Source organism: Lycorma delicatula, chromosome 8, assembly GCF_047948215.1.
Source record: "Lycorma delicatula isolate Av1 chromosome 8, ASM4794821v1, whole genome shotgun sequence".
In the NCBI taxonomy this organism is placed as follows: Eukaryota; Metazoa; Arthropoda; class Insecta; order Hemiptera; family Fulgoridae; genus Lycorma; species Lycorma delicatula.
This window is the reverse complement of record NC_134462.1, coordinates 7,875,564-7,901,824: the sequence shown is the minus strand read 5'-3', so window position 1 is coordinate 7,901,824 and position 26,261 is coordinate 7,875,564. Positions and strand designations below refer to the sequence as shown.

General features: G+C 29.0%; 1 protein-coding gene across 1 annotated transcript in view; it reads right to left on the bottom strand.

Moving 5' to 3' along the window:
* The window catches only part of Abcd1 (ATP binding cassette subfamily D), a 106,916-nt gene extending 80,998 nt beyond the window's left edge, over window positions 1-25,918 (bottom strand). Inside the window, exon 1 of the mRNA XM_075372661.1 lies at window positions 24,939-25,918. Coding sequence (XP_075228776.1) covers window positions 24,939-25,576 — 638 coding nt within the window. The 5' untranslated portion in view covers window positions 25,577-25,918. The remainder of the gene's footprint in view (window positions 1-24,938) is intronic.
* Window positions 25,919-26,261: the final 343 nt, after the last annotated feature.

Sequence of the window (26,261 nt, the reverse complement as noted above, 5' to 3'; positions counted from 1 at the left end):
TCTTACTAAATGAAATAAAGGTGTAATACAAGTTGACGCAGATTTATTGGGATCGATTTGGTGTCTGACCGATTTTACGATAAAGAATAACGATTACGGTATAATTCTAATGTAAAACGCTTCAAAAGTTGTACCGTTAGAATACTGTGCTACTGGAAGGAAAATTTGAATAGTAGAATTTTCAGTCGCCAACTGTAAAATATGGAATTAGATTTACGAGGATTGTAGAATAATAATAATTATTATTTCTATCTATTAAAAAACAATTTAAGCGGGTGACAAGCGATTAACAAATGATGAAGAATTGAAAAGCGGTTAAGAATCGGTGCGGCAATCCTCGACCTTCGACTGAGGGTCGAGGATTTTCACCAAAAATCTCTCAATGTTAGCGGAGGTTGTAAACAGAGAGAAAATAGGCTAATATATTTAGTTTAAATAATAAAAAAAGAAGAAATTTAATAATTCAAGTGAAATACTTTTATAAGTTAATTAAAAGTCTTTGCATTCATGAAAATCCACGTATATTTCATTTGATAAATTAGTAGTACTCAAGTAATTAAAATTACACATATACATATACATACACACACACACACAAATTTACAAGGACAGGAAATGTTACTATCTGTAAAACAGAACGTAGTAAACAAGTTTTTTAACCTTAAACTAATTTTCATCCTAATCATTTATACAAGTATATGACTAAAATGGAAAAAAGCTCAAAAATCGTTAAAAAAATTACTTTACAACAACAACCCGACGGTCATTTCGATTATAAAACAATCATCAGCGGATACTAACAAAAATGAGAATAAAAAAAGATAACTGAAAAACAAAAAAAGCTGACAAAAAGTGTTATAATTTCCTGACGTTGGTTATTCATACTTACTTAAAAAAAAGGTGGGCCTACGGCCCGCCGCGAAAAGTTACATTGTTTATGTTTCATTACATATGATTTCGTTAAATATTTTTGCCGCATAATTTAGTGTACTAACAACAAAAACTTTTACAACGAAAAGCTTCAAAATCCTGAACATTTTTAGCCGTTTCTTGAGTTGCGATTTTTTAACACATGAAGCGCTTCAATCAAAATAAGAAGCGGGTACATACAGCAAACAAACCGACGCACTACGCTTCTTCATCTGGTTGACCCGCTTGAATTTTGAAACTCGGACGATTGTTTGCAGATATATAACAGCGCCCCAGGGGCACTCCGTTTGTTACCAGTCGATATGATAATTGGTCCAGCCTCGCAAGAGGTGCCAACTCTAGCCTCAAACACTTTCCTCACCGGAAGCCCATTATTATTGAACAGAAATTTTTTTAAACTTATTTAATATTTGATTTTATTTAGCGTAAATTTAATTCTATTGTTACTGTAATATTATTCATTCGATTGACTTGTATCGTTCAGTTCAAACCAAGCTAACACAGTGACAGAGGCAAACAGTTCACGGTTCATTAATGCAATCCGTTAAAATTTGCGCTTCATTCAAAATATAAAAGTTAGTACATTCATTAAAACCCACCGGGTCGGTCTAGTGGTGAACTCGTCATCGCAAATCAGCCGATTTGGATGTCGAGAGTTCCAGCGTTCAAGTCCTAGTAAAGAAAGTTACTTTTATACGGATTTGAATACTTGATCGTGGATACCGGTGTTCTTTGGCGGTCGGGTTTCAATTAACCACACATCTCAGGAACGATCGAACTGCGACTGTACAAGACTACACTTCATTTACACTCGTACATATCATCCTCTTTCAATTCAATTCATTCTCTGATGTAATATATGAACGGTAATTCCCGGAGACTAAAACAGGAAAAAAAGTAGTACGAAAGTCAAGTTATACTACGGTCGTTTGTCAATTTATTTCGCTACAGAAATATTTCAACTTTACGACTGATCTGTATAAAAATGATGCGCGTTAAAAAACTACTCGAAAACACCAACAAAAAAATAAAAAAGCTGACAACACAGCTGTAGGACTGCGGGTTATTTCTGATGCTCGGCTTACACACACAACTCGATTTAAAATATTAATCATTTTATTTAAATATAATATTTTTTCGTTTATTTAATTCAACGATTCTAACTAAAGAGCGCGCGGATACCGTATTTAATTCGCGCGGGTGTGGCAGTACTAACGGCGACGGTCGGCACTAACTAAACTAATGCAATTTCATAACTTAGATAGAAAAAATTTCGCTTGTACGGTCGGCGGACTGGTGTAACACCGAGGCTTAACGCACCGTGTACCGAGTCGACCGGACGATCGAGTTTGAGATCCAGCGAGACCGAGTTACTTTTTTACACTGAATATTATTCATTTATTTAATTCTACCGCTCGTTGTGACGTCACAACATAGAAGACTACAACAGCATTTTAATTTGTCGAAATCTCGAGATACTGAGTGACCTTGCTCTATAGACTCACCTCCATGACCTTTTAAGTTGAAAATTTCACGGAATCCATATATAGAAGTAATCTGACGAAGTTTGGTCAAACTAGGTCCAGTAGTTCTGGAGATATAAGGTGATTTAGAGGTCAATAGCGAGCACACACATGTACATTCAAACATTAACATCCAGAAAATTTTAAGTCCGATTTTTTGGGTTCCTGTGAAAGAAAGATCCGGTGAAAGTCGCATACGCCCGAATCGGAACAATACTTTCCCTTCTAGAGCTATAGCGCTAGACAGGAAAGTAAAAAGGAACTGAAAAACCAAAAATTAATTTATAAAACAAAAAAAATGAAAGAGAAAACGTGGAAGAGGAACCGAAGACCGATTAAAATAGGAAAAACTTTTTATTCTTCCCCCGAGAGAACGCTTCTGTATTTCATTTTAATCAAATGAAATGCAACAATTTTATAAACCGGCTGTAATTTGTTGACGCATAAATAGTATTAACCGCAGTAAACAAGTCCATATTCCTTGTACTATACCGATAAAAACTACGTTACTTTCTACTCGATACGTTTTAAAATTTAAACATTATATAAGCGTGGAAAAAGTAATACGCGGTAATAGGGAACGTAATAAATTAAAATCTGTAAATTACATCGTACATCTAACGACAGGAAGTGTATAAATTAAAAATTAAATAACCTTTTAGATAAAATATTAGGTACAAGTAAAAATAACACTTAATTTCATATAATTATATATATGGACTTCTCTTCGTACAACTTACACTGTTCATATGCATAATCGCTAAATTTAATATATTAATATTTATTCTAAAGTGATATTACATCGAAGGTACAATTTTAATAAAACCAAACCTTTGACTCGCTGCCAATAACATTTCAAATAGGCAACCCTACAGAAAAATACACATCGCTTAATATATCTAATATATATTACACGTTGACAAACCGTTTCATTATTATTACATTAACTTACTCGTTCGCTTAAGATTACAATTTTATTATAATTCGTTTTTAAACGAATCCTTTAACAAGTAGTTTTTTTAGTGACGAGTCAACGTTTCACACCGACGGCACGGTGAACCCCCATAACTGTCGGATATGGGGTAGCTAAAACCCTCGAGAAATTTTGCAGCGCATTTGTGATAGCCGTAAGGTCACCACTGGTTTTGTGCCCTAAGTAAACTAAGACTGAACGGCCCGTTCTTGTTCCAGAGGGCAACCGTAAACGGTATGTTTATCTGGAAATGCTTCAAAGGTAACGCCCGACCTGTTGGCTACAGTCTGGAATGAAATTTATTTCAGGTGGGGTGTATGTCACGCTACAAATGGAAGCCGTATCGAACCAAAGTGAATTTTGGGCGACAAACTTGAAGAGTTTTTCTATGAAATGATCCTTAACCGAATCTGTAAGTTATTTTAATAGATTTTTATACGCTTTTAAAGTAGTGAAGTCCTTTTTGAATCGCCCGATATAACATAAAGGTTAGTAACATTGCATGTCATCCGTTACTATAAAGATTATTCAGCCGTCTTTAATTTATTCAACAAAATACAATGTTTGTTAGAAACTGATGTTATTTTTCAAGTATTCAGTGAGAATTTTGATTTGTACAGCATTAAGTTAAAACGGCAGATACAGCTAAGTATTCAACTGAAGATAGACTTGTTAATATTAGGGTGCATATATGTCAAAACACAAATGAAAACAGATTCATTAAGCGCGGTTTTGATAAGGAAGTAACCATCTGAAAGTGGGAAAAAGCCTTTTCCACCAGGTCAGTTCGCGACTTGGATTTCAAACTTGAGAGTATTTTTTTCCTCTTTGTTTCGAACGATTGGTATGGAAGTAACAGACATTTTATGTAACACGGAGTTCCAGCTCATTATGCTCGATCAGTAAGGGGATTTTTTAAATGAACATTTTGAGGAGTGGCGGGTTGGTAGAGGCTTTGAAATTATGTGGTAATCTAGGAGTTGAAACTTACCGACCTGTGACTACTTCCTTTGGACATAATCAAGGAAAGGATCTCTCATTAGCGATTAAAGAATGCCGAGCTGAAACCTGCTGTCTGATAGCAGACAATTAAGGTTTTTATGACCTTAATCCTACAACATGGAAGAAAACATTTAAATGCGCTTGAAAACTGATAAAATTCTACGCAAAAATTGAAGGAACACATAAAGATGTAATTTAAAATAATATTTACGTATACAAATTTTACATAGACTCACGACAAACAATTTATTTCTTTACATAGAAAGTGACTTTGAGGCCGATCTCTACAATCTCCATTCAACAGATAAGAGAGGAAATAATTTTTGAAAATTTAAGACTAACCTAAAACAGAAAAAAGTTAAAAAAATAAAATAAAATTGTATTCTTTAGGAGCGGTGAAACTAATTAGAAACATTTTTCAAACATCTTCTAGCGGTACTCTTGTTTAACTGAAAATATTAAGAAATAACATAATATATATATATATATATATATATATATATATATGCAGCGGCCAATTTTTTTACAGATATCAATATTTCTCATTTGCTATATAAAATAACAGCCTGGAGAAATAATATCGCAAAAATTAAAACACCTTTATGAGCATTAACATGGATTTTGCGCCCGGTACAAGACGGTGAACTATCATGACATTCTGAGACGGTATGATTGTAGAATGATTACTCCCTCCTTTCAATTATAAAATGGTTTTAAATAAATATATAACTAATAAAACTAAAAGGAAAGAACAATTAGAATGTAAAGCGTACACAAGGTGAGGTTGTATATGGTTTTCTTTTCATTTAATGAACTAAACAGGCAGAGTTAATAATAGATATAAACAGAATAAAAACAAAAATAGAAACGTGCAACACGTTAAATAAACGATTGGCAACAAAACAAAAAAAACAAATGTCGGGATGAAAAAATGATCAAAAGGAAATAATTACATAAAAGTTTGAACAAACAGTAATTTTGAAAATTTCTCAAATTATTTAATTGAACCGGTTAATAAAAATATTGGAATCGGCTAAGAGTATTACCCCTTATCCGATATATCTTTTTATTCTTATGACAATTATTAACTTATCGAATAAGATGTATAAACTGGTATCGGATTGCAGGCTGAAAGAGTCGCATTAATTAATGGAAGATACCTGAAATTAACTATCATAATGAAAATATAGTTTTAAGCTAAAATTCTGTTAAATCACGTTCTGTTAAATTATAACCCCATATTCTCCTCATTAACTCACTTCTTAATTTATGTCAAATAATGATATAAAATTTATTTAATAATCTTCTGACCTTTAAAATCAAAAGGGAGAATTCAATTTTCTCCATACCTTACTACTAACTTAATAACAGCACATCCTAACTTTTATCTAATAATAATATTGCAATGTGTATAGATAAATTTGAAAGAGCACCAGTAATCATCACACATACAAAAAAGTTTGATATTAATTATGACATAAATTTAAAATAGTTATTATTTTGACGAAGTAAAAACATAACACCTTAAAAATAATAATATTTCACTGCTGGTAGTAAAGCTAATAACATTAATTATAGAAACAATGACTTTTTACGATTAGAAGATGACTTATGTAATTCAGTGACCCACATCAACAAACAACAAAATACAAGTTTTATATATATGTATATATATAAAATGTATAAACACATACATTTGTGTATGTGTGTATATATATATATATATATATATATATATATATATATATATATATACACATAAATTATATATTTTATATATATATATATATATATATATATATATACATACATATATATGTTATATATATATACACACATAAACATAAATGATTATAGAAATTACAGTAAGAGTTAGCAGTACCAAACAAGAAATATTCAATTACTAAAAGCTGTTGTTGCGACAAGTTTGGTTACTAGTTAAATGTTATCTTACTCAGCAGTTACTCATAATAGTATACTGTGCTGCTTTATTAGCATTTTTCCCACTGATCCTTTTAAATAAAAATAAATTAAAAAAACAACAAGGAAGTGAATCTAAATAACAATATAATTTGTTTCACCTTAATCTCTAATCTAAATTCAATAAGTAGACGCTAATTAAAAGCAGACAAAACTGCACTATAAATAATTAAACAAAATAAATAATTTGAAGTCATTCTCCAATCATTGTACCAGATACATACACATCTCTTTTATTTATTGAAATAGTTGAGGAAAAAATGATAAATTGTTAAATACAATACTGATTTTAAAAAATATTAAAAGCGTTAATTACCTAACAAAATGAAAATGAAAACAAAGTATATTATTTTGATTTATATTTTCTTTTTGCTCTGATGGATTTTGATCAGTAATGGCTTCATCCATCGATTAGTACATTAACTGTTTTTCAAATACCACATGTAATTAAGTTTGTATATATATATATATATATACATATATATATATATATATATATATACATATATATATATATATATATATATATATATATAAATACAACATACAATAATAAAATCTTAAATACTTGTATTTTATTCTCAGAATAAATAATTACAATCATGAAAATTACACCTGCCAAATTAAAGGCATTACTACGTTAAAATTAAAAATATCAACTGAATTTGTTTTGTCAGAATTTATAACTTCCTCTCTCCATTTCTATCACCTCTTTACCATGGACTATAATAGAATTTCATTAATGATAATGGGATTCCATTATCTGCATGGTAGATAGACAAAGCAATAAACACTGATAAAGATTATCTCACTGACATTTTAATTCTTACATAATAATGCTTTTAATTATTTACACTGAAGATGAAATATTTCTCATAAGTGCTACATTTAATTAAAGGTTCTTAACTACTTTTAACTGTATGAAGTTTTAATAACTGCATAATATAAATTATAACCATATTTAGTATGGTAATGTATAATTTTAATAAAAAGGTTTATATATATATATATATATACATACACGGTTTTTCCCTAAAGTAAGTGTACTGATTTTCCTACGGACGAATAGGTATGGACGTAAAACGTCCTTGTATATATAACAACTATGTATATATAACTTGTATGTATAACAGCACATAGGTAGTGGATCTTGGCTGCACATTCATACTTGTTTCAACTGGATTGGTTGAGTCAGTCGTGCACTATTGCTGTTTGTGTATGGTCATTGTTTACAACCTCGTTATTTTGTGATGGAGGAAAATATTGGACAATGTAATGCTATAAAATTTTATGTGAAACTCAACAAGTCTGCCACAGAAACATCTGATTCTTTAACCAAAGCTTATGGAGATGCCACTCTATTGAGAACTACAGTTTTTAAGTAGCAGAAAGCTTTCAAAGAAGGCTGAGAAAATGTTGAAGATCACCCTCATTCTGAAAGACAAACCTGGTCAACAAATGATGAAAATGTGGAAGTGGTGCGAGCCAACTCATTGTGCACAAAGAATTTGTACCTACAGGACAGACAGTTAATAGCACCTTTTACAAATATGTCTTGGAAAAACTTCGAAAACGGGTCTGGCGAGTCCAAACGGACGTTGCACATGATTGGATGCTGCACCATGATAACACGCCAGCTCACACTTTACTTTCAATTCAAGAATTTCTGGCGAAGAAAGACATTCCCCTACTTCCACCGCATCCCTACAGCCCAGATCTAGCTCCGTGCGATTTCTACTATTACCTAAGTTGAAATTGAAGTTGAAGGGCCATCATTTCAGGACAATGAAAAACAAAAAAAAATGTAACCGATGAGCTACACACGCTTAAGGAAAATTATTTTCGATACTGCTATGAACAGTGGTAGAAAAGTTGGAACTGCTTCCCAAGGATCATACTTCAAAGGAGGTAACTTGAAATTTCAAGTAAGTCCAACAGATAATTAAATAAAAAACCAGTACACACTTACTTTGGGACAAACCTCATGTGTGTGTGTCCGTGTGTGTGTGTGTGTGTGTGTATATATATATATATATATATACACATATCTTTTAGATTCCGATTTCCTCTGAACATTTGTCTAGTCATAAAATTAACAAGACTTGATTTAAATGGAAGGATTCAGAAGCCAGTAGTAAAAGACATTGTTTAAATCTTAGCTTTAGATAAAACAGAAACCACCTATCATCCAAAAAGCATGGCTACATGTCTGTACTGAAGGTGATGGTTACACCAGTTCTAAGTTTTCAGTTAAGAGTTATGTTTCTAAAAGGCTCAGAAAGATAACCATTTGCATGTTAAAGGTGCATTTAAGGTAGTAAATTTAGTTTTAAGGCAGGATTCAATCAGATGTGAGCACAAAAGGATTGTGGTTTCCGAACACCTGTTTAAAAGTGGTATCTACCCCTTTCCAAAATATGTAATATGTAAACAAGGAGATACCATTGTGAATCAGGACCATTTAGGAAACTGTGCAAGTTTAACTTGTAAGAATATGTCTGATTGATGGCTGTACTGGAAAGCTAGGGGACGTCCAGAAAATTTTCACTTTGAATCCCAATCAAGCTTTTATTTTTATTTTTTTTATTACAAAATTCAACTCTCATAAATTTTTTTCTTAAATGTTTATTAAATTAGTTTTTTATAGAAAAAAAATGAAAAAGTTAACAAGGAAGCCAAAGAACAGAACTGATGAAATAACATAATATAGAACATTTTTTAAAGAATAAGTTCATATTAAGAAATTTTTAAAATGAATTGAAGAAAAAATCTGTTGCAAAATCTCTCAGAAACTACTAGTTTAAATAATTTAACTTACTTAATTTGATAAAGTAATTGTAGAGTAAAAAAATCATTAAAATAAAGATAAAAGGGTTCAGAATGGAAAAGTACAAAAAACCAGTCATACAAGAGATGGCAAAACTGAAACTAATAAAAAAATTAGTTATATAATCAAACGGTAACATAGCCAAAAAGTAGCATCTCCGGTTTTAATTCAATATCTTAAAATTAATAAATACATTAACAATTAATGTAATCCATCTTACCAGCACGTTGATATGTACTCTGGATGTTTCAGCTTACTTGGAAGCCACCATCAGGAGTTAAAATTAATAATTTAAAGTCAAAACTTTAAAAAATAATTATAATTTAAAAATATTAATAGTAGTTTCTAAATTTTAACTATGATTTTTAAAACTTTTGACTTTAAATGTATTAATTTTAACTCCAGATGATGGCTTCCATGTATGTTGAAAGATCTAGAATACATATCAACGTGCTGGTAAGGTGGATTACATTAATAGTAAATTTATTCATTTAACATATCAGCGGTACCATGTTTGATAAATTAAATCTTAAAACTACTATTACAATTATTACCCAAGATATTTAAATATGCAGGCAGGCACACATATGTTTGTATGTAAATTATCTATAACTTTTTTCTTTTTCTGCTTAGCCTCCGGAACCACCGTAAGGTATTACTTCAGAGGAAGATATGTATGAATGTAAATGATGTGTAATCTCGTACAGTCTCAGGTCGACTTGTTCCTGAGATGTGTGGTTAATTGAAACCCAACCACCAAAGAACACTGGTATTATCTATAACTTTTAATTTTCCAGTTATTAAAATATAACCGATAGCAAAATTACTGCTATTAGTAGAAAATTATACCCCAGATTATATTATATTTCCATTTCAAGGTCATATTGTCTATTGTTTCTGATAATATCTGAAAAATAAAATGAACAGTAGTAAAAGTATTTTCCCATAAAAGGCAAGTTGTAATAATTTTATTAATTAGTTAAGTAAAATACATTCTACAGATTCTGTTGTACATAAGAACTATAACATTATACAACAAAATCATTCAAAATAAATGAAGCTTCTTTTTTAATAAAATCTGCCCAATTCAAAAATATAAAAAAAAATTAAATCCACCAATTAATAAAATCTATCTATCTAAATTACAATAAGAAGCAACTCCATCACAGTTACATATTATGGAAAAGTTACAAAACAATAGTAGCTTAACTGCACAATTCATATTTTTTATAAACCACGTTTATTATGTTTCAGAAAAATAGCTGGTGACCAGTAAATCATAAGAAGAATTTACATTAGTAAATTGGAGAAAAATCAAAATATTACTGAATTACGTTTACTCCAGTAAAAATGATTGAAAATTTGCATTTAAAACAAGAAACAGTTTATTAATGTATTTGTTATTACAACAGAATATACTCTCTAAGATTTACATAAAAGCAACTCACAACTTTTCCAAACACAACTATCAACACTGATAACTCTACCCACAACTATACCTACATAGTTACATTTATTAATGCCTCCACCAATGATATAATATTTACTTCTTTACCGCACATGAAATAAAGTTAAAGGGATAAAGTCATCTGACATCAGAAAATACAAATTTTTTTAATATTAACATTATTCCTAGTTTTCTCTTTAATTTGGTACATGGGTATTCAGGATGAAAATACTTTTTTGTACAATTTAAAGAAAAACAGTCACTGTTCAAAAGTAGCGGTCAGCTGATGTAAATTATGTAAATCTAAACACTCCACTGAAATTTATAGACATAACGAACATTTCTATTAAGGAGTGAAAAATATATATTATATATTTTTTAAGGAAATGTGTACACCGCAAAATTCAAAACCCAAAGTTTCTGAATAGATGGCTGTGATCCCAAAAAACATTTTTTTTTTTCATTAAAAGGATTGAAATTTCATATCGCTGAAGCACTGCCAATTTTAATAGGTTCTGTGTCAACACCATGTAAAAGTTGGATAAAAAGCAACTTTACCAAGAAGATAAGGAAATTAATGAACACCAAAAAAACGTTTAACAAAAATAGGTCCATTATATGCGACAGGTTCATTTTTAATAAACTTTCTTAAATGTTTTTCTAAAATTTAAAATGCATTTTTTTTTATTTTACTTTTTACATTTCTTCCTTTTTCACAAATATAGAAACACTCTACCTAAGTGTTCTCAAGCATTTAACACAGGATATCAAGATTTTCACATTACTCGATTTAAATGAAAATACGCGCGCGCGCGCGCGCGCACACACACACAGAGCTCCTTTAACAAAACCAAAGGCCAAACAATACATGATCATATTCCAATAGTTACTTCACTTCAGTCTTCAACAGTAATATAAAATACTGCAGAGTTCTAAAAAGTATATATAACAAACTTAATACCTGGTATTTGGAACTGAAAATTTAATGAGTAGTTTACACTATTTCCAGGTTGATGATCGATTGTTTGGTGTGAACATACCATACAGATGGGTGAAGATGTTCTGTTTTTGAAAGCATGTATTTAATTTGGTCAACAAATTATCAACAATGATTTGCTGTTTCTTTTTTAGGTAAAAATGGCTACATCTCCTCTGGGGTATTGGGCAGATTGGGTACTGCCCAATCTTCTTCTTGAGTAGTCTCGAAGCTTCTTGAGTAGCCTTGAATGTATATTCTGGATGGGACTGTTCATTTCTTACTACAATTCTGCTTGAAACTGTCTTTTCTCACTACCCACTCTCTTTTACTTATCTACAATCTCTTCTTCCTTTTTTTCAGTTCTTAGGGCTATGTCAAATCTTGCTAGATTCAACTTCAGACACTAGGATCAGTAAAGCCAACGGTTCCTTGGTGTAATATGTTAGGCCACCTATGTAGGATTCTGTTGTTCTGTCCAGCGATTGTACTACAATAAGATATTAATCTTATTGTAGTACAATAAGGCTATAGTGTCTTTCTGGTAAAGATTAATCCCCCTAACCCATTATAAAATACAAATTCAAACTTAGAGATTCAGAGGCAAATGTAACACTACAATCCAACCGACTATGCAAAAAAACAAAAACATCATAATCATGCAGTAGTGCAACATGTTTCTTTAAGAACTTATACACTTGTTGGCATTGTTTTTCTCATTTTTATTAATATTAACCTAAACTTCAAGGTTCGCTGTACAACTTGGAAATCACGTAATATATGTAACATAAGTGAAATTTTAAATTAATTACAGAGGTGGATGGAGGGGAATAGAGAGAATTAGAAACTAAAAATTTCTTGTATTTTTATTACTCATATTTTTTTGTTATAGCCTTTATTTAACGAAATGAAAAAATGTAACTTAATTTTGCAGCTCCTTGATAACGGGGTGTTCCAAAAATTATTAGTATTATAAAAAATATAATTTATGTATAAAACTCTATTCTGCTATTAATCATGCAAAATGAAAAAAAAAACATGATTTAAAAAATATTCCTTGTAGTATAAGTGTGTAAACTAAGTAAAGTAAAAGAGCAAAGTACAAATTTTCATATATATATATATATATATATATATAAATTAACTTGTGAAGGATTTGAAATTAACTTTTGGTACTTTTGATACCAACAATTGTCAATTGTAACTGATTTGGATAATCAACCCAAACAGTGCTATCTAAAGTCAATCATGGTGCAAACATGAAACAGTACCCATACTACCCAAGGAAGAGTGTATAAAAGGAAACACTGCATCACAAATAAAGGGAAAACCGTACATCTATTTTGCATTATCTAAGAAAGTTAGTGCAACCAGTTTCAAATGGACATTTTTATGAAAAATCATTACACATACATCGTTCTGCCTAATAGCAAGGTACCTTATTGCAGAATTTCACAAAAATTGGAAAAATCATTTGACCATTGTGAATCACAAATATATAAACAAACAAAATGCCAAAAGGTTGAATTAAAATAGGGCTTATGGTTCACCCATTCATTTATAAATCACAGAAAAAAATCACCTTATTGTAAGAAAATCTTTTTTTATATAAAATAAAGGAAGAAATAAATACTTTACGTACTTCCATCTCAATATTGAGAGATAACCGACCGGTTCCATAAAATACATTTTTATACATATGAAATATTAGTAAAATCGTGATAACTGGGCTACAGCAAACATATGCTGAAACTTTGTATAGAAATATAAATTAAAAAATAATTAAAGAATTTAATGATTTCCTAAATTTTATTATAGACTTATGTCTTTCATTAATTTTGAAAACTTTTTCTCTGATAATAATCACCGATAAAAAATAAAATAAATAATTATAATAATATACAAAATAAAAAAATATCACTTTATTTACTGCAATTACATACACCATGTAAATGCTAAGTTAGTACACTTAATTTCATTCAAGGCTAATTTTATTTCAACATATGGGGAATTTAGTTTTTTTAAACGTTTATAAAAAAGTCGCCATACGAGTTTATCAGGTTTATATTAATATATATGTATTCAGTAGAGGTTCCATTACCCAAAAAAAGTTTCAGTGAAAGAAGTACAAAATTAGTATTTTATAGTTATAAGGCAAAAACTGACTTTTATCCATAATATCTTAATGTATTCAAATGTCATATCTAATAAAGGTCTTTTTTCAAATAAATAAACAGAATGGATTAGGTATATTGATACCTAAGAAGTTTAGTTACAGTAAATGTCCATTTAAATAAGTAATTATTAATACGTAAAAAGATAAGTCTAGAAAGGAGTCCAGCCTGACAAATTATTCACATCCCTAAAAAAATCTGAGAAAAGGTGGGTAACAAAGAAAAAAGATAATTCATCAGCATGATAGAATATGATTACATTAAAAAAAAAATACACTCATCATCATTGATGAGTCACAAAATAGCTCCAAAAAGAATTCTTATTATTTAAAAAATAAGTAATTTTTTAATTTATTATAAAATTGTGCGCATAAAATTCCACCTTTTCAAACAAACAAAAAATATGAAAAGGGGGTAAAAAAATTACCTTAATATAAAAACCCTCCATTTAATAAAAATATAAAGATGTTATAAAGGGAGAGAGATCTAGTCAATATTTTACAATCAGTTAAAATATTATAGTAACAAAAAAAATAAAATGTGTGAAATCCATCATTAGCAAAATTTCAACTTACAATTAAAGAAATCTTTAACTGATTTTATGAGAACTACACTAACATCTTTTTATTCCTTTGTTTGAACACAGGCAGGTCTCCTTTGAAATAAGTTTCAAAAAATTCAGGAGAATCAAATAAGAATAAAGATAACACTATCTATTCTGCATTAATGTGGTTATATTTTGTATTTTATATATATATATATATATATATATATATATATATATATGAAATATTAAGTTCACTGGCAAGATACAAAGTTAAAAAAAAAAATTAGTTACTTTATTTTCTAATACCATGAAGTCAGCATATAATTAATCAGCTAGATTAAAAAAATGACTATCTTGGAATGATATATCCGAGTGTTGTGACTAAATATATTTAAAAAAAGTATACAATGATGCACTAGATTAAAATTACAAAGTACAAAAAAAGCATGCTGATCATGGCACAGTTTTAGTCATGTATGATACCACAATATGGCATAAAAACACATATCAATACTATGGAGACCCACAGTCCACAGTCACTCTTGTATGAATTATTAATTAATTATACTGCAACTAAACATGTCTAAAATAATAATGAATATACCTTTAAAAAAAATATCATCAAGGATAAATATCTCTAGGAACTTTGAACTCCAAACAACAGCAATGTCAGTTGATAAAAGCAGTTCATAAAATCATTTTTATTTATTTTTTCTTATTAATCATCTGACTTATACTTCTCAACATCTTCCTATAATAACTTAACATTAACATATCTGCAGCAACCTTATTCAAAACTATATCTTCCATGCATTCAAATTGTATTCTCTGAATGATTTTACAATCTACAACAAATTTTTCTATAATTAAGTCAACACTGGGTCCAAGATCCAACAGTTTTGTTTATCAAACCTACTTATTTTTTCTTTTGTCTTCAAACATTATTAAGTAATGCCATACTTCAAAACTGATATTTATTATTTTCTATCTTTAGTCAATGATTATGATACACTGATAATAGGAAATTACCAAACATTAGGATTTTATTGAGAATAAGTTAAATTTAAGCTTTGGTCAAATACTGATTATCAATATAACACAATAAACTTTCACAGGAGCTACTGAACTGTTTTAAAATCCTTAATTTTTAAAAAAATACGTTTTTTAACTCTATTTTTAACTCAGGATGAATCTTTACAGAATTCTGAGAATAATATCACATTTAGAAGCACAAGTCGCTGAAAAAAAAATTGAAAGAATAAGCTCTTAAAAAATACATAATTTTGAACACATTTTATAGGAAACATTTTTCATAATCTATCTTTACCGGTGGTTCTCTTATTAGATATAGGAAAATAGCGATAATTCTTTGAAAGTTTGATAATTCAACTACACAAAAATTTTTCAAATAGTTATCGTTTTCCAACAGTGTGAATACATACTGAAATTAACATAATAATTTTGCACTCCTTTTGCATCATTATAGAGAAAAGGTAAAATAATTAGAACTAAAATTAGAGTTGAAAAACATAGGACTGGACAAAGTTATGTAAAGCTTGAAATTACAACATATCATTAATATCAGTGTACCAGAAAAAAGAAGAAAAGTAAATCAAATAATGAGAACTTAACTGAAATATGAAAGACAAATAAAAATTATCTTGATTATTAAAGTATTATTTTATTCTGACAAAAATAAATTACAAATTACAGCAAAAATTCACAGAAATAACCCAATATTAAGTATGAGGTACGAGTAGGAAAATATGCTGTATATATTTTTTTAATTTTGAAAATAGAACTACTTTTTTTATCTACATAAAAGCTGTTTGCCATGCACAACATATCTTTCCATAGTTTCTACAAATATAACCACAATGTAATACTCTTAACAATGACCTTGGCTGATTACACATGAATGCAGTCATACATAAATGTTTTACAATGTCATTTGTAATGACAATAAGAAACTAACAATCAAAATAAATTTTAAAATAAATAAATAATGAACAAAAAGAAACAAACCTTATAAAATTTGTTAACAGAAAATTTTTTTAATTGTAAGTAATGGTATAGTACCAATTTAAACACTAACATTTCAATAACATACTCATTAATACTGTTTAAGGGTAATAGATTAACTCAAAACTATTAAATTAGAAAAAAAATTAACAACAAATTTTATAAAATTTATTTCAGAGTTTATAAATTTTATTTTTTCTAGTGAAAATTTATCAGTTTAAATTAAATAGAGAATGAGTTAAAAAGAATTAATAAATGGTATTGCTTCATGGCAGGAGGAATATTTAGTACTAAAAAAAAAAACGGATAAACTTTATGCATAAATATGGAAGGATATAAAGTTTAATATTATGATAAAGAATACAATATACCTGAAGGTACAGAATTTTATTCAGGTAGAAATTAATAAATGGTAGATGTATAAAAGATAAAAAAAAAGGTTAAAGTTTCAGAAATAGTATGTGTAGGAAAGGCTACTTTGGCCATCGGATTAATTTTAGAAAGCAGTTTTATAAAGAATAAAGCAGGCATCATTATTTGTAGATTTGGAGAAAATATTTGATAATTGGGAATGGAATAAGATGTTCAAAATTTTAAGAAAATTCTGAAGGGGAAGAATTTTTTTAATTTACTGAGGTTTAACAAAGTAACGCAAACATCAAAAGCAAATTAGTACACGTAACCAGAGTTTCTATGAAAAAAATAAGTTCCCTGGCATTAAAGAATTAGAAACTCTTGAAAATATTTGAGAGGAGAATACCACATTATGATAATGTAATGAAAAATTAATAATAACAGAGGCCTTTGCAATGTGGTGTTACAGGAAGACATTGAAAATTATGTGAGTAGATAACATATGAAATGAAAAGGTCTACTAATAAGAGAGAAGACATTTTGGAAGAATCTTGTAAAGCGACAAATTAGATTGATAAGCTACAAATGCATTTAAGGATGCCGATTTATTTAATTTTGTAATATATGGATGTCTAGAAGATAAAAATTATAAATGAAGACAAAGATTGATGTATAAGAAAGGCGTAATCCAGGATATTGAAAGTTGTAAATGTTTGAGATCCAAAATTAGAAAGAAAAAAAAAAGAAAAGAAAAAAAGGAATGAAGAATAGCATCAAGCCAGCCAAAAAAAGGCATGCTGTTACAAGCCACTATAGATTTTATGCCTAAATTCTCTATCTTAAATCTTATGTCTTAATTTCTCTGCAATTAAAAATTACAGAAAAATTAAAAAAATTATTTGCATGAAATAAATTTATTTCATGTAAGTGAAACATGGTCAACAGGAAAAAAACAAGAATGTAGACTTTTTAAATACAATACTACAGAAGTACTGAAATTATTATGTAGGTGAAAATTGAGTATGAAATGAAAATGTTTTAACATGATTTTGAGAAACATCTTGTAAATAAAGGTGAGCCAAATAGAAATACAACAAAGGTTGCTGAATTTGGAATTAAAACAAGTGTAAACAATAAAAACAGTAACAAAAGATTAATATTAAAATACATGAACTATATAATTCAAGATGTATGCTGTTTAAGAGATCGATGAATAGAAAGAAATTAAAATGTCCACCAAATCAAACTAGTTAAAATACCAAATGATAAAAAGTATAGCATTTATATTAAAGTACAATGGTCAAATCACTTCATAAGAATAATAGAAGTAACTGTTTTTTTTTAAATACCTGGAGTTTTTATTATGAAAACTTTTAGTATAAGATATGCCATTGTATTTCTTATTAGATTCTAGGCATACTTTTCTTTATACGAAGAGCACTAGAAAAGTTTTGCACTATGACGAAACGGATCATCGCAAGTTAGTACATGTTTAGACAGGTTCTAACCTACACTGTAGCCGCTCTAGTCACTACCTCAATATCGTTTGTTTCTTAGCTGCACTAGTGAAAAGAGGTAGTGATGTCATGGTCAAAACCTAAATACTGGGTAATTTTGCACATGGGTTAAGAGTGTATCAGGGTTTAAAGGAAATGACTCTTGTGTTTGGAGAGGTTTGTCCTCATCATATAACAATATTAGGTGGTACCAAGAATGTGAAAGAGGAAATTTTGGCTTTAAGATGTTTCAAGGTCAAGTTGATTTTGTCTGTGACTGAGGGAAAAACATTGGTGTGAAGTACAAAAAAATGATTGAAACAAGACAGGTGTGTGACCAACCTCCAAATATATATGTCTTTGGATATTACTGCATCACCAGTTCATGCTATTCAGAGAGATCACCTTCGTTAGAAAGTTTTGTACCCTTTGAGTGCTATGTAACTTGACTGATGATCAGCTGTGTTGTGTTTATTGGTACCAAGAAATGATAAAAAGTTTGAAAATGGGAAATCTGCCTATTTGAACAGTATTGTAGCAGATGATGAAACCTGGCTGTACTATTACGACACCTGGACTAAGGCTCAGAACAAGGTGTGGGTTTGCAAAGGAGCCCATGGCTGTATGAAAACCCAAATCAATGAAGAAGAGAATGGTAGGCATATTTTTGGGATGACAGGTGTTTTAGAATGAGATGTTTTGGATACTCTGAAGATAGTTACAAAGAAGTGGTATATTGAGGAATGCCTGCCTAAAGCTGTTGAGCTCTGAAGAAATTGTGTCTAAACTCAGGGAGGGACATATAGTTTCTTCACTACAATAATGTTCCAGCACATCAGGGTGAGCATTTGGCTACCATTGGAATAAAATTATTACAGCACTATCCATCCCTACGGTTCTCACCTCGCTCCACGTGACTACTCATTGTTGCACCAGGTGAATAACAGACTGAAAGGGTGGAATTTTATGAGCAATGATGACCTCCTAAGGGTTTGAGATGATGAGTATGCGCAGATCTCTGATGAAACAAGGCAGGGTTTCTTTAAAGACCGGTTTCGAAGGATGAAGAAGTATATAATATGTAGTGGAAATTATTATAAAAAATAAACTCATATTACAAAAACTTTCCTAGCACCCTTTATCCATCAAACAGAAGTTGAAAATAAAGAAAAAGTGTCTGACCATAGCTAAGAATTGAACAGAATGATAGCTAATTTAGATGACACTATGTTTTATATCGCAGCAGCTATTTTGCTAACTACACTGTTATACTGTTATATGCAATACAGTTAAAAGTTACCACATACAGTAAAAGCAAAAATATTTAACTTCTATTCTGATTTGTCAGTGTTACGTGATTTTCAGTAATTGTGCAAGGTATTATAACCTCTCTCTCTTTTTTCTGTTTAGCCTCTGGAACCACCGTAAGTATTACTTCAGAGGATGAACTTAGAATGATATGTATGAATGTAAATGAAGTCTTGTACAGTCTCAGATTGACCATTCCTAAGATGTGTGGTTAATTGAAACCCAACCACCAAAGAACACCGGTATCGACGATCTAGTATTAAGATCCATATAAAAGTAACTACCTTTGCTAGGATTTGAACCTTAGAACTCTCTACTTCAAAATCAGCTGATTTGTGATAGCGAGTTTAACGATTTGGCCAACCTGGTCGGATAGGTATTAAAACCTTTCTTTTTCCTGTTTAGCTTCTGGTAACTACCGTTTAAATAATTCTTCAGAGGTTGAATGAGGATGATATGTATGAGTGTAAATGAAGTGTAGTCTTGTACATTCTCAGTTCACCCATTCCTGAGATGTGTGGTTAATTGAAGCCCAACCACAAAAGAACACCGGTATCCACGATCTAGTATTCAAATCAGTGTAAAAATAACTGGCTTTACTAGGACTTGAATGCTGGAACTCTCGACTTCCAAATCAGCTGATTTGGGAAGACTTGAACAAAATATAATATAATGAAAAAAATGTTCTCTTACTTAACATTAATATTTTTTATGTTTTTAGATTTGTTACATTTTTTTTATTAATTATATTCAATTAATTGCAATGGTTTCTCAAGATTCATGATAATATCTCTTAAAAAAATATAGAACACAATGGAAAATATTCTAGTATAAATTATTTCTTTTTTTTTATTTATAAAGATAAAGGAAATTTAACAAATAATGGAAGTGTATAGGCGATTATTATATTATTTTAGAAGTGAAAAAAAGATTTTGATTAAAAATATAAACAAGGAGAAGCAGGTAGATGTACAATTGTTCCAGTTAAATTCTGTCTGGATAAGCAAGGTATGACAATAAAAATTTTATGCAATTTAACAATTTCACACAACGATTGTCATGACTTGGTTAATCGATCAAACCATGAAAGAAAAGTAAAACTGAATCTTTTGTTGACTTCCTTATTTTATTCGCACAATTTTCTTTTTATATTTTCTTGTGTAAGTTATGGTGATCTACATGTTCAACATAACTTGAATTATTAACATGTATATAATATTATAAAATTACTTAACTAGTCTTTATGTATAATTAATTAGGTTAATTTTTATAGTTTCATTTTTTAAGAATTTTAAATAATAAGTGTCATTTTAAACAATAAGTAATAATGAATTGTATAAATAAAAGTACAATAAATGAATTGTTTAAGGATTTTTTTTCATGAATAAAATTGATAAAATTTTTATTTAATTTTAATCCATATTTATTTATTTAATTCATAAAAAAATTCCTTATTTTGCACTGAACACAATGCAATCTAACAGCTATAATGTAGTGCAGGTAATACATTTATATTAATTCTTTATTGTTAAAATATAATAAAGCAGACCATAATGGTTACAAAGTGAAACAATAAGTTACATTCCTTATAACCCGATTATTCCAAAATACCTGGAATCACCCCATATAATAACACTATAAAAGTTAAAAAATTATCAAATATGGAAAGAATTTCAATGGTTGAAGCCACATTTAATAAACTGATGATTGAGATCACCTGAGTTAAATAATATTCAATGTAGTTTCTGTTTATTCAAATAATGGCATATATTTGTATTTACTGGCTAATGACTTGAGCATTTATTTATTCAGTTCAACAAATACGCTTCCCTTCTAATTCTTTTTCTTTTTAACATAAATGAATTATGTAACATGTGAAGAATACCAATGCTAATGAAAATTTTACCCAGAATTATCTGAATGAAACACAGAGATGTTACCATTCAATTTTGATGTCCATCTCTATGGAAAACAAGTTTTTAAAAAATTATTACAACAAATCAATCTTTTAAAATAAACTGACAAAATAATAATACACGCAGAACCTCATAAGGCTGTAAAACCCATTTCCTAACGTCATGGTTTTACAATATATGTAATATCTTATGAACTGGAACCCTAGAAAATAAAAACTATTATAATGTAAAGGGAAAGTACCATTAAATATGAGAAATTTAAATAATATTGCACTAATAAATCAACAAATTAAAAAAAAAAAACGATTTGCAATTTCCTTTGGATGGAATCAAACTAATGGCTAATCACCATAGCAATAAATGTCACAAAAATGAATAATATAAACAATAAAATAAAAATATTTATTTCACAACAGAACTTTTTGTTGGCTACTATTACACTTGCTAATTTTTTACATTTGTTCACAATCTATCCATTTAACAATTTTAATATATTCCTTCATTTAAACAATTAACATTAATATATTCATTTAATTATACTTTGATTGATATGTAGTTGTAATTTTAACAGAAAATACAAATTTGTCAGCTTATTTTTGAAAAAAAAAATACTTTTATATAAATTATTTTATCTACTTTTTAAAACAAATTTTACTTATTAACAAAAAATCAATAAAAAAGATATATACATTTCATTCAGTTTTTTCTATATGTTATCAATAAATCTATCAAAATGTTCTTTCCAATTTTATTCCAAGCCAGCAATGTATCAAGGATCATTTATGGGATGTAGATGAAGAATCTCATGCCTTATTCATAAAACATTTAAATCCGTGTTTATTAATTTATTTTGAAACATGTTAATTTTACTTATACATTCTTGTTTAATACCTAATTTCCTGATTAAATTTAATTATCATCTTGTTAATAATTTTAATGTTTATTGGGTGATTCCCACTTCTATTTTAATTATGTTTGTTAATTCTTATTATTCTTAATAAATAATACTTTCTTTAATTTTACAGCTATATTTTTTCTACCAAGTGGTGAACTGTTTCTTTGGGCTTAGTTAGGAAGCCACATTATTTTACAGTAATACATGAAAAATCATTTAATCCAATATAAAAATTAAAAATACTATTAATATTATTAAGAAATGAAGCATTAAATGATGAGATGTTAAAGGATAAATATAACATTAGTCTGAACTAGCATAATACAAATGAATGTGTTTCTAGTCAAAATATTGCAGAAATAGGAATTAAAATTTTTACATACATAAAGTACAAAAAAGAAAATGATTGTAGATAAATTGTATCACTACTTATAACTTTCTATTTGATTTAGATTACATTTGTTCTGTAAGAGATATCATTCTGTCATTTCAGCCATATTTCTTATGGATGTTTGTAATATCATCCTGATGAAGCTCTTGGTAACAGCTTTAAATATGGGACACTCAAGTCTGTTTATTTAGCGTAAATCATTTTTTAAATTTTAGAATGTTTGAAAAGCTTGTATTTAACTTGACTGAAACATTATGAACTTAGATCCATAAAACTAATTAAAATACTTACAAATATGGCCAATAGTGAATCTATCATATTCTGATTTCATGTGAAAATGTTTTTCAAGTAATTCAAGACCTGGCATTCACGTCACTACCAAAAAATAATAAGATAAGTCGATTTTGGCTTCATTAAAAGCCAAAATAGACTGGTCTATCATCCAGAGGTCTGAGGTTTGAATCCCAGTCAGGAATGGCATTTTTCATACACTACAAAAATCTATTTTCACATCCCACAGACCAGCTTCAAGCTTATGTGGTAATAAAAACAAAAAATAAATAGGTTCTAACTGATTATCACAGACAATTTATTGCAGTTAAATAATTTATTTTCAAATGACCAATAATCATTAAAAAAAAAATTAATATTCAGTTTACTAATAGTGTGACTCAACTAAATTTATTACTAAGAGTGTTTTTTTATTCAGAAAAAAGTGAGAAACAACTAAACAGGTAATTTAAGTAGAACAAAAATCTCAAAATATTTGATATAATAAACTGTGAAAAAATTTTTTAAATATAAATAATTAAATTATACACATATATTCACTTAAGTTCTGAATAGTTAATTATTGATCCAATAGAAAAAAAAATACAAGTAAAAGTAAACATTTTTTGACCCCATAATCTTAAATTATTCTTGTTATTAATCTCATAAATTTAAAACATAAAACCATAAAAAAAAATTAGCAACAATTTCAGTTACTCTACTTATTTCTTACAAATATCAGTTCAATAAAAAAGTACTTAAAAAAAGTTAAAAAGACAATTTTAAAGTTTCAATACATTCACTAAAAAAGAAAATTAAACATAAAACAAGTTATTAATGTAATCTCATAAATTTAAAACATAAAACCATAAAAAAAAATTAGCAACAATTTCAGTTACTCTACTTATTTCTTACAAATATCAGTTCAATAAAAAAGTACTTAAAAAAAGTTAAAAAGACAATTTTAAAGTTTCAATACATTCACTAAAAAAGAAAATTAAACATAAAACAAGTTATTAATGAAACCAAGTAGACATTATGCAGTGCAACAACTAAACAGTAATTTTTTATTTCAATTTTGCTTAATTGTGAATGGCTATTTTATATATTCTTTAGCAGTTCTGTAGCATTTAATCCTTTACCTATATAATGCATAAAAATTAAATAAAAGTGACCTTTCAGTTTTCCTTCATTAACCTCTCGTATAATAAAAAAAAGGAGGAAATTCCCAGTCATGCACATACAATACTTTCATAAAGAGTAAGTTCAAACTGCATGAACCTTTAGTAACCAGTACAAACATACTAGTATAATTTTTTACTCTACAATTTGGTCTGATATTTGTCAATCTACCATAAACAACTCTATTTGAAGAATATCAGACACAAATGTTGGCAATGAATGGTTATTTTTTTAAAAGATTTAACAAATTGGTGAGAAATGTTCTGCACTAAATAGTTTAATGTTTAACAGGGCACAAAATGTAGTTTTTTTACATTGTTTTCCACCTTTTTTAACTTGTAGGAACACCACACCAGAAACTTTTGAAAAAATTAATAAACTTGAAACTACTTCTTAAAATTTTAAAACAATTTTATAAAGGCTACATATATAAACAGATTTTTATAAGATTTATTTACAAAAAAGAAGAGAGTATTTTAGTAAATGCTTACTATAATTTGACCAAGTTAACTCTTATAGCAATTTTTATCTTTATCTATGTTAATTCAAATCAGGTGGAGTTAGTTACATTTATTAATGATAAAACATTACAAAAAAAAATCTGCATTTAATATGCTTTGTGCATTATATAGGTATGAAAGCATCTCATTCATCATTTTACTACAAGCAATAAAATAAAAACATAAACTTTATTGAATAAAAATTTCAAAATTGTTTCATCTTACCTGAACGCCAGAGCAAGTTTACTTTCAAGATAACGTATTGTAGAATTTAGGAACGTAGCAGGTAATGCAACACCTAGCCATTTCAAAAGCATAATCGCAAAGTTTTTCACATCCCTTTTAACAATAAATTTAACCATACGCCCTTCCATAGTTGCAACATAAATAGACATAAATGTTCGCGTTATCAAAGCTAAAGTATGCACAGCCAAAAGTCCTGTTTCTACACAGTAAGCACTAGGTATCATTAATCGTATAAGTTTGTACAATTGTATAATGAATTCTTTATTAAAACCCGGTGATTGTACTATATTGTCAGTTTTCGTTTGTTCTTTTATCATAACTTTCTTACCTTTACGTACATTTCCGTTAGGTATAGCAATTTTATTATTATTCGTCGTTTTTTCTTCATCCGAATCCGAAATATTGCTACTGCACTCCGTTAAACCATTACCACTCCACATACAATCATTTTTTTTTAACCGTTTAGTCCTAGAACACGCCTTTTTTACTAACGGATAACTTATTTTGGCACCGTACGATATTACAAGTGCGGCTGCGATACCTCTCGTAATATACTCTTTAGGTATATTATATTTTCGTGTAGTTTCATCTATATATTTTGATATCACAGAAGGCATTTTGAGGTTAACGTTTTTACGCTAATACTTAAAGAAAGGTTATACGGAAATGTAATACATCAGACTACCAGTGTATATAGTTTTAAACCAAAACTGGTATTTCACACGATAATTTATCACACTTCTATAATTTGCATCGGAATTAATAATCGCAAACGATGCGTTCGAACCATTGTCTCGACTAGCCCAGCGCAAGGCAAGGTCTCGCTCACTACTACAGTCGTAGTCGCAGTTCACACAGCTGATCTAACGACACTGCCACAGATCGACAACAGCTTCGGCTCGACTAACCTTAACTGAATCGTTCTGTGAACGATCCACAACCAATGAGGTTGTTTCGCATACTATCTGACAATGACTACTCCCACCACGACTCAACTCAGTGATGTCAGAAACGCTCTCGCCATCCAGCCACAGATTGCCTTACCTGACTTAATTTAGCTTTAATTTTTAAAGTATACTTAAATCAGTGGCGGCTCGCGTATAGGCACTGTGAAACTGAAGCACCCTCCCTATTCGATCTCATATTATCGATAACATTTAATATAATAAGTCCTTTTTTCTTTAATTCTTTTTTTATACTTGTACAATATGTAATCCTTAAGCTTAATGTCAGTACCCATTCCCCAGTTTATGAAACAGATACAAAAATCTTTGTATGGAACTATGCGATTCACAGTTCCAG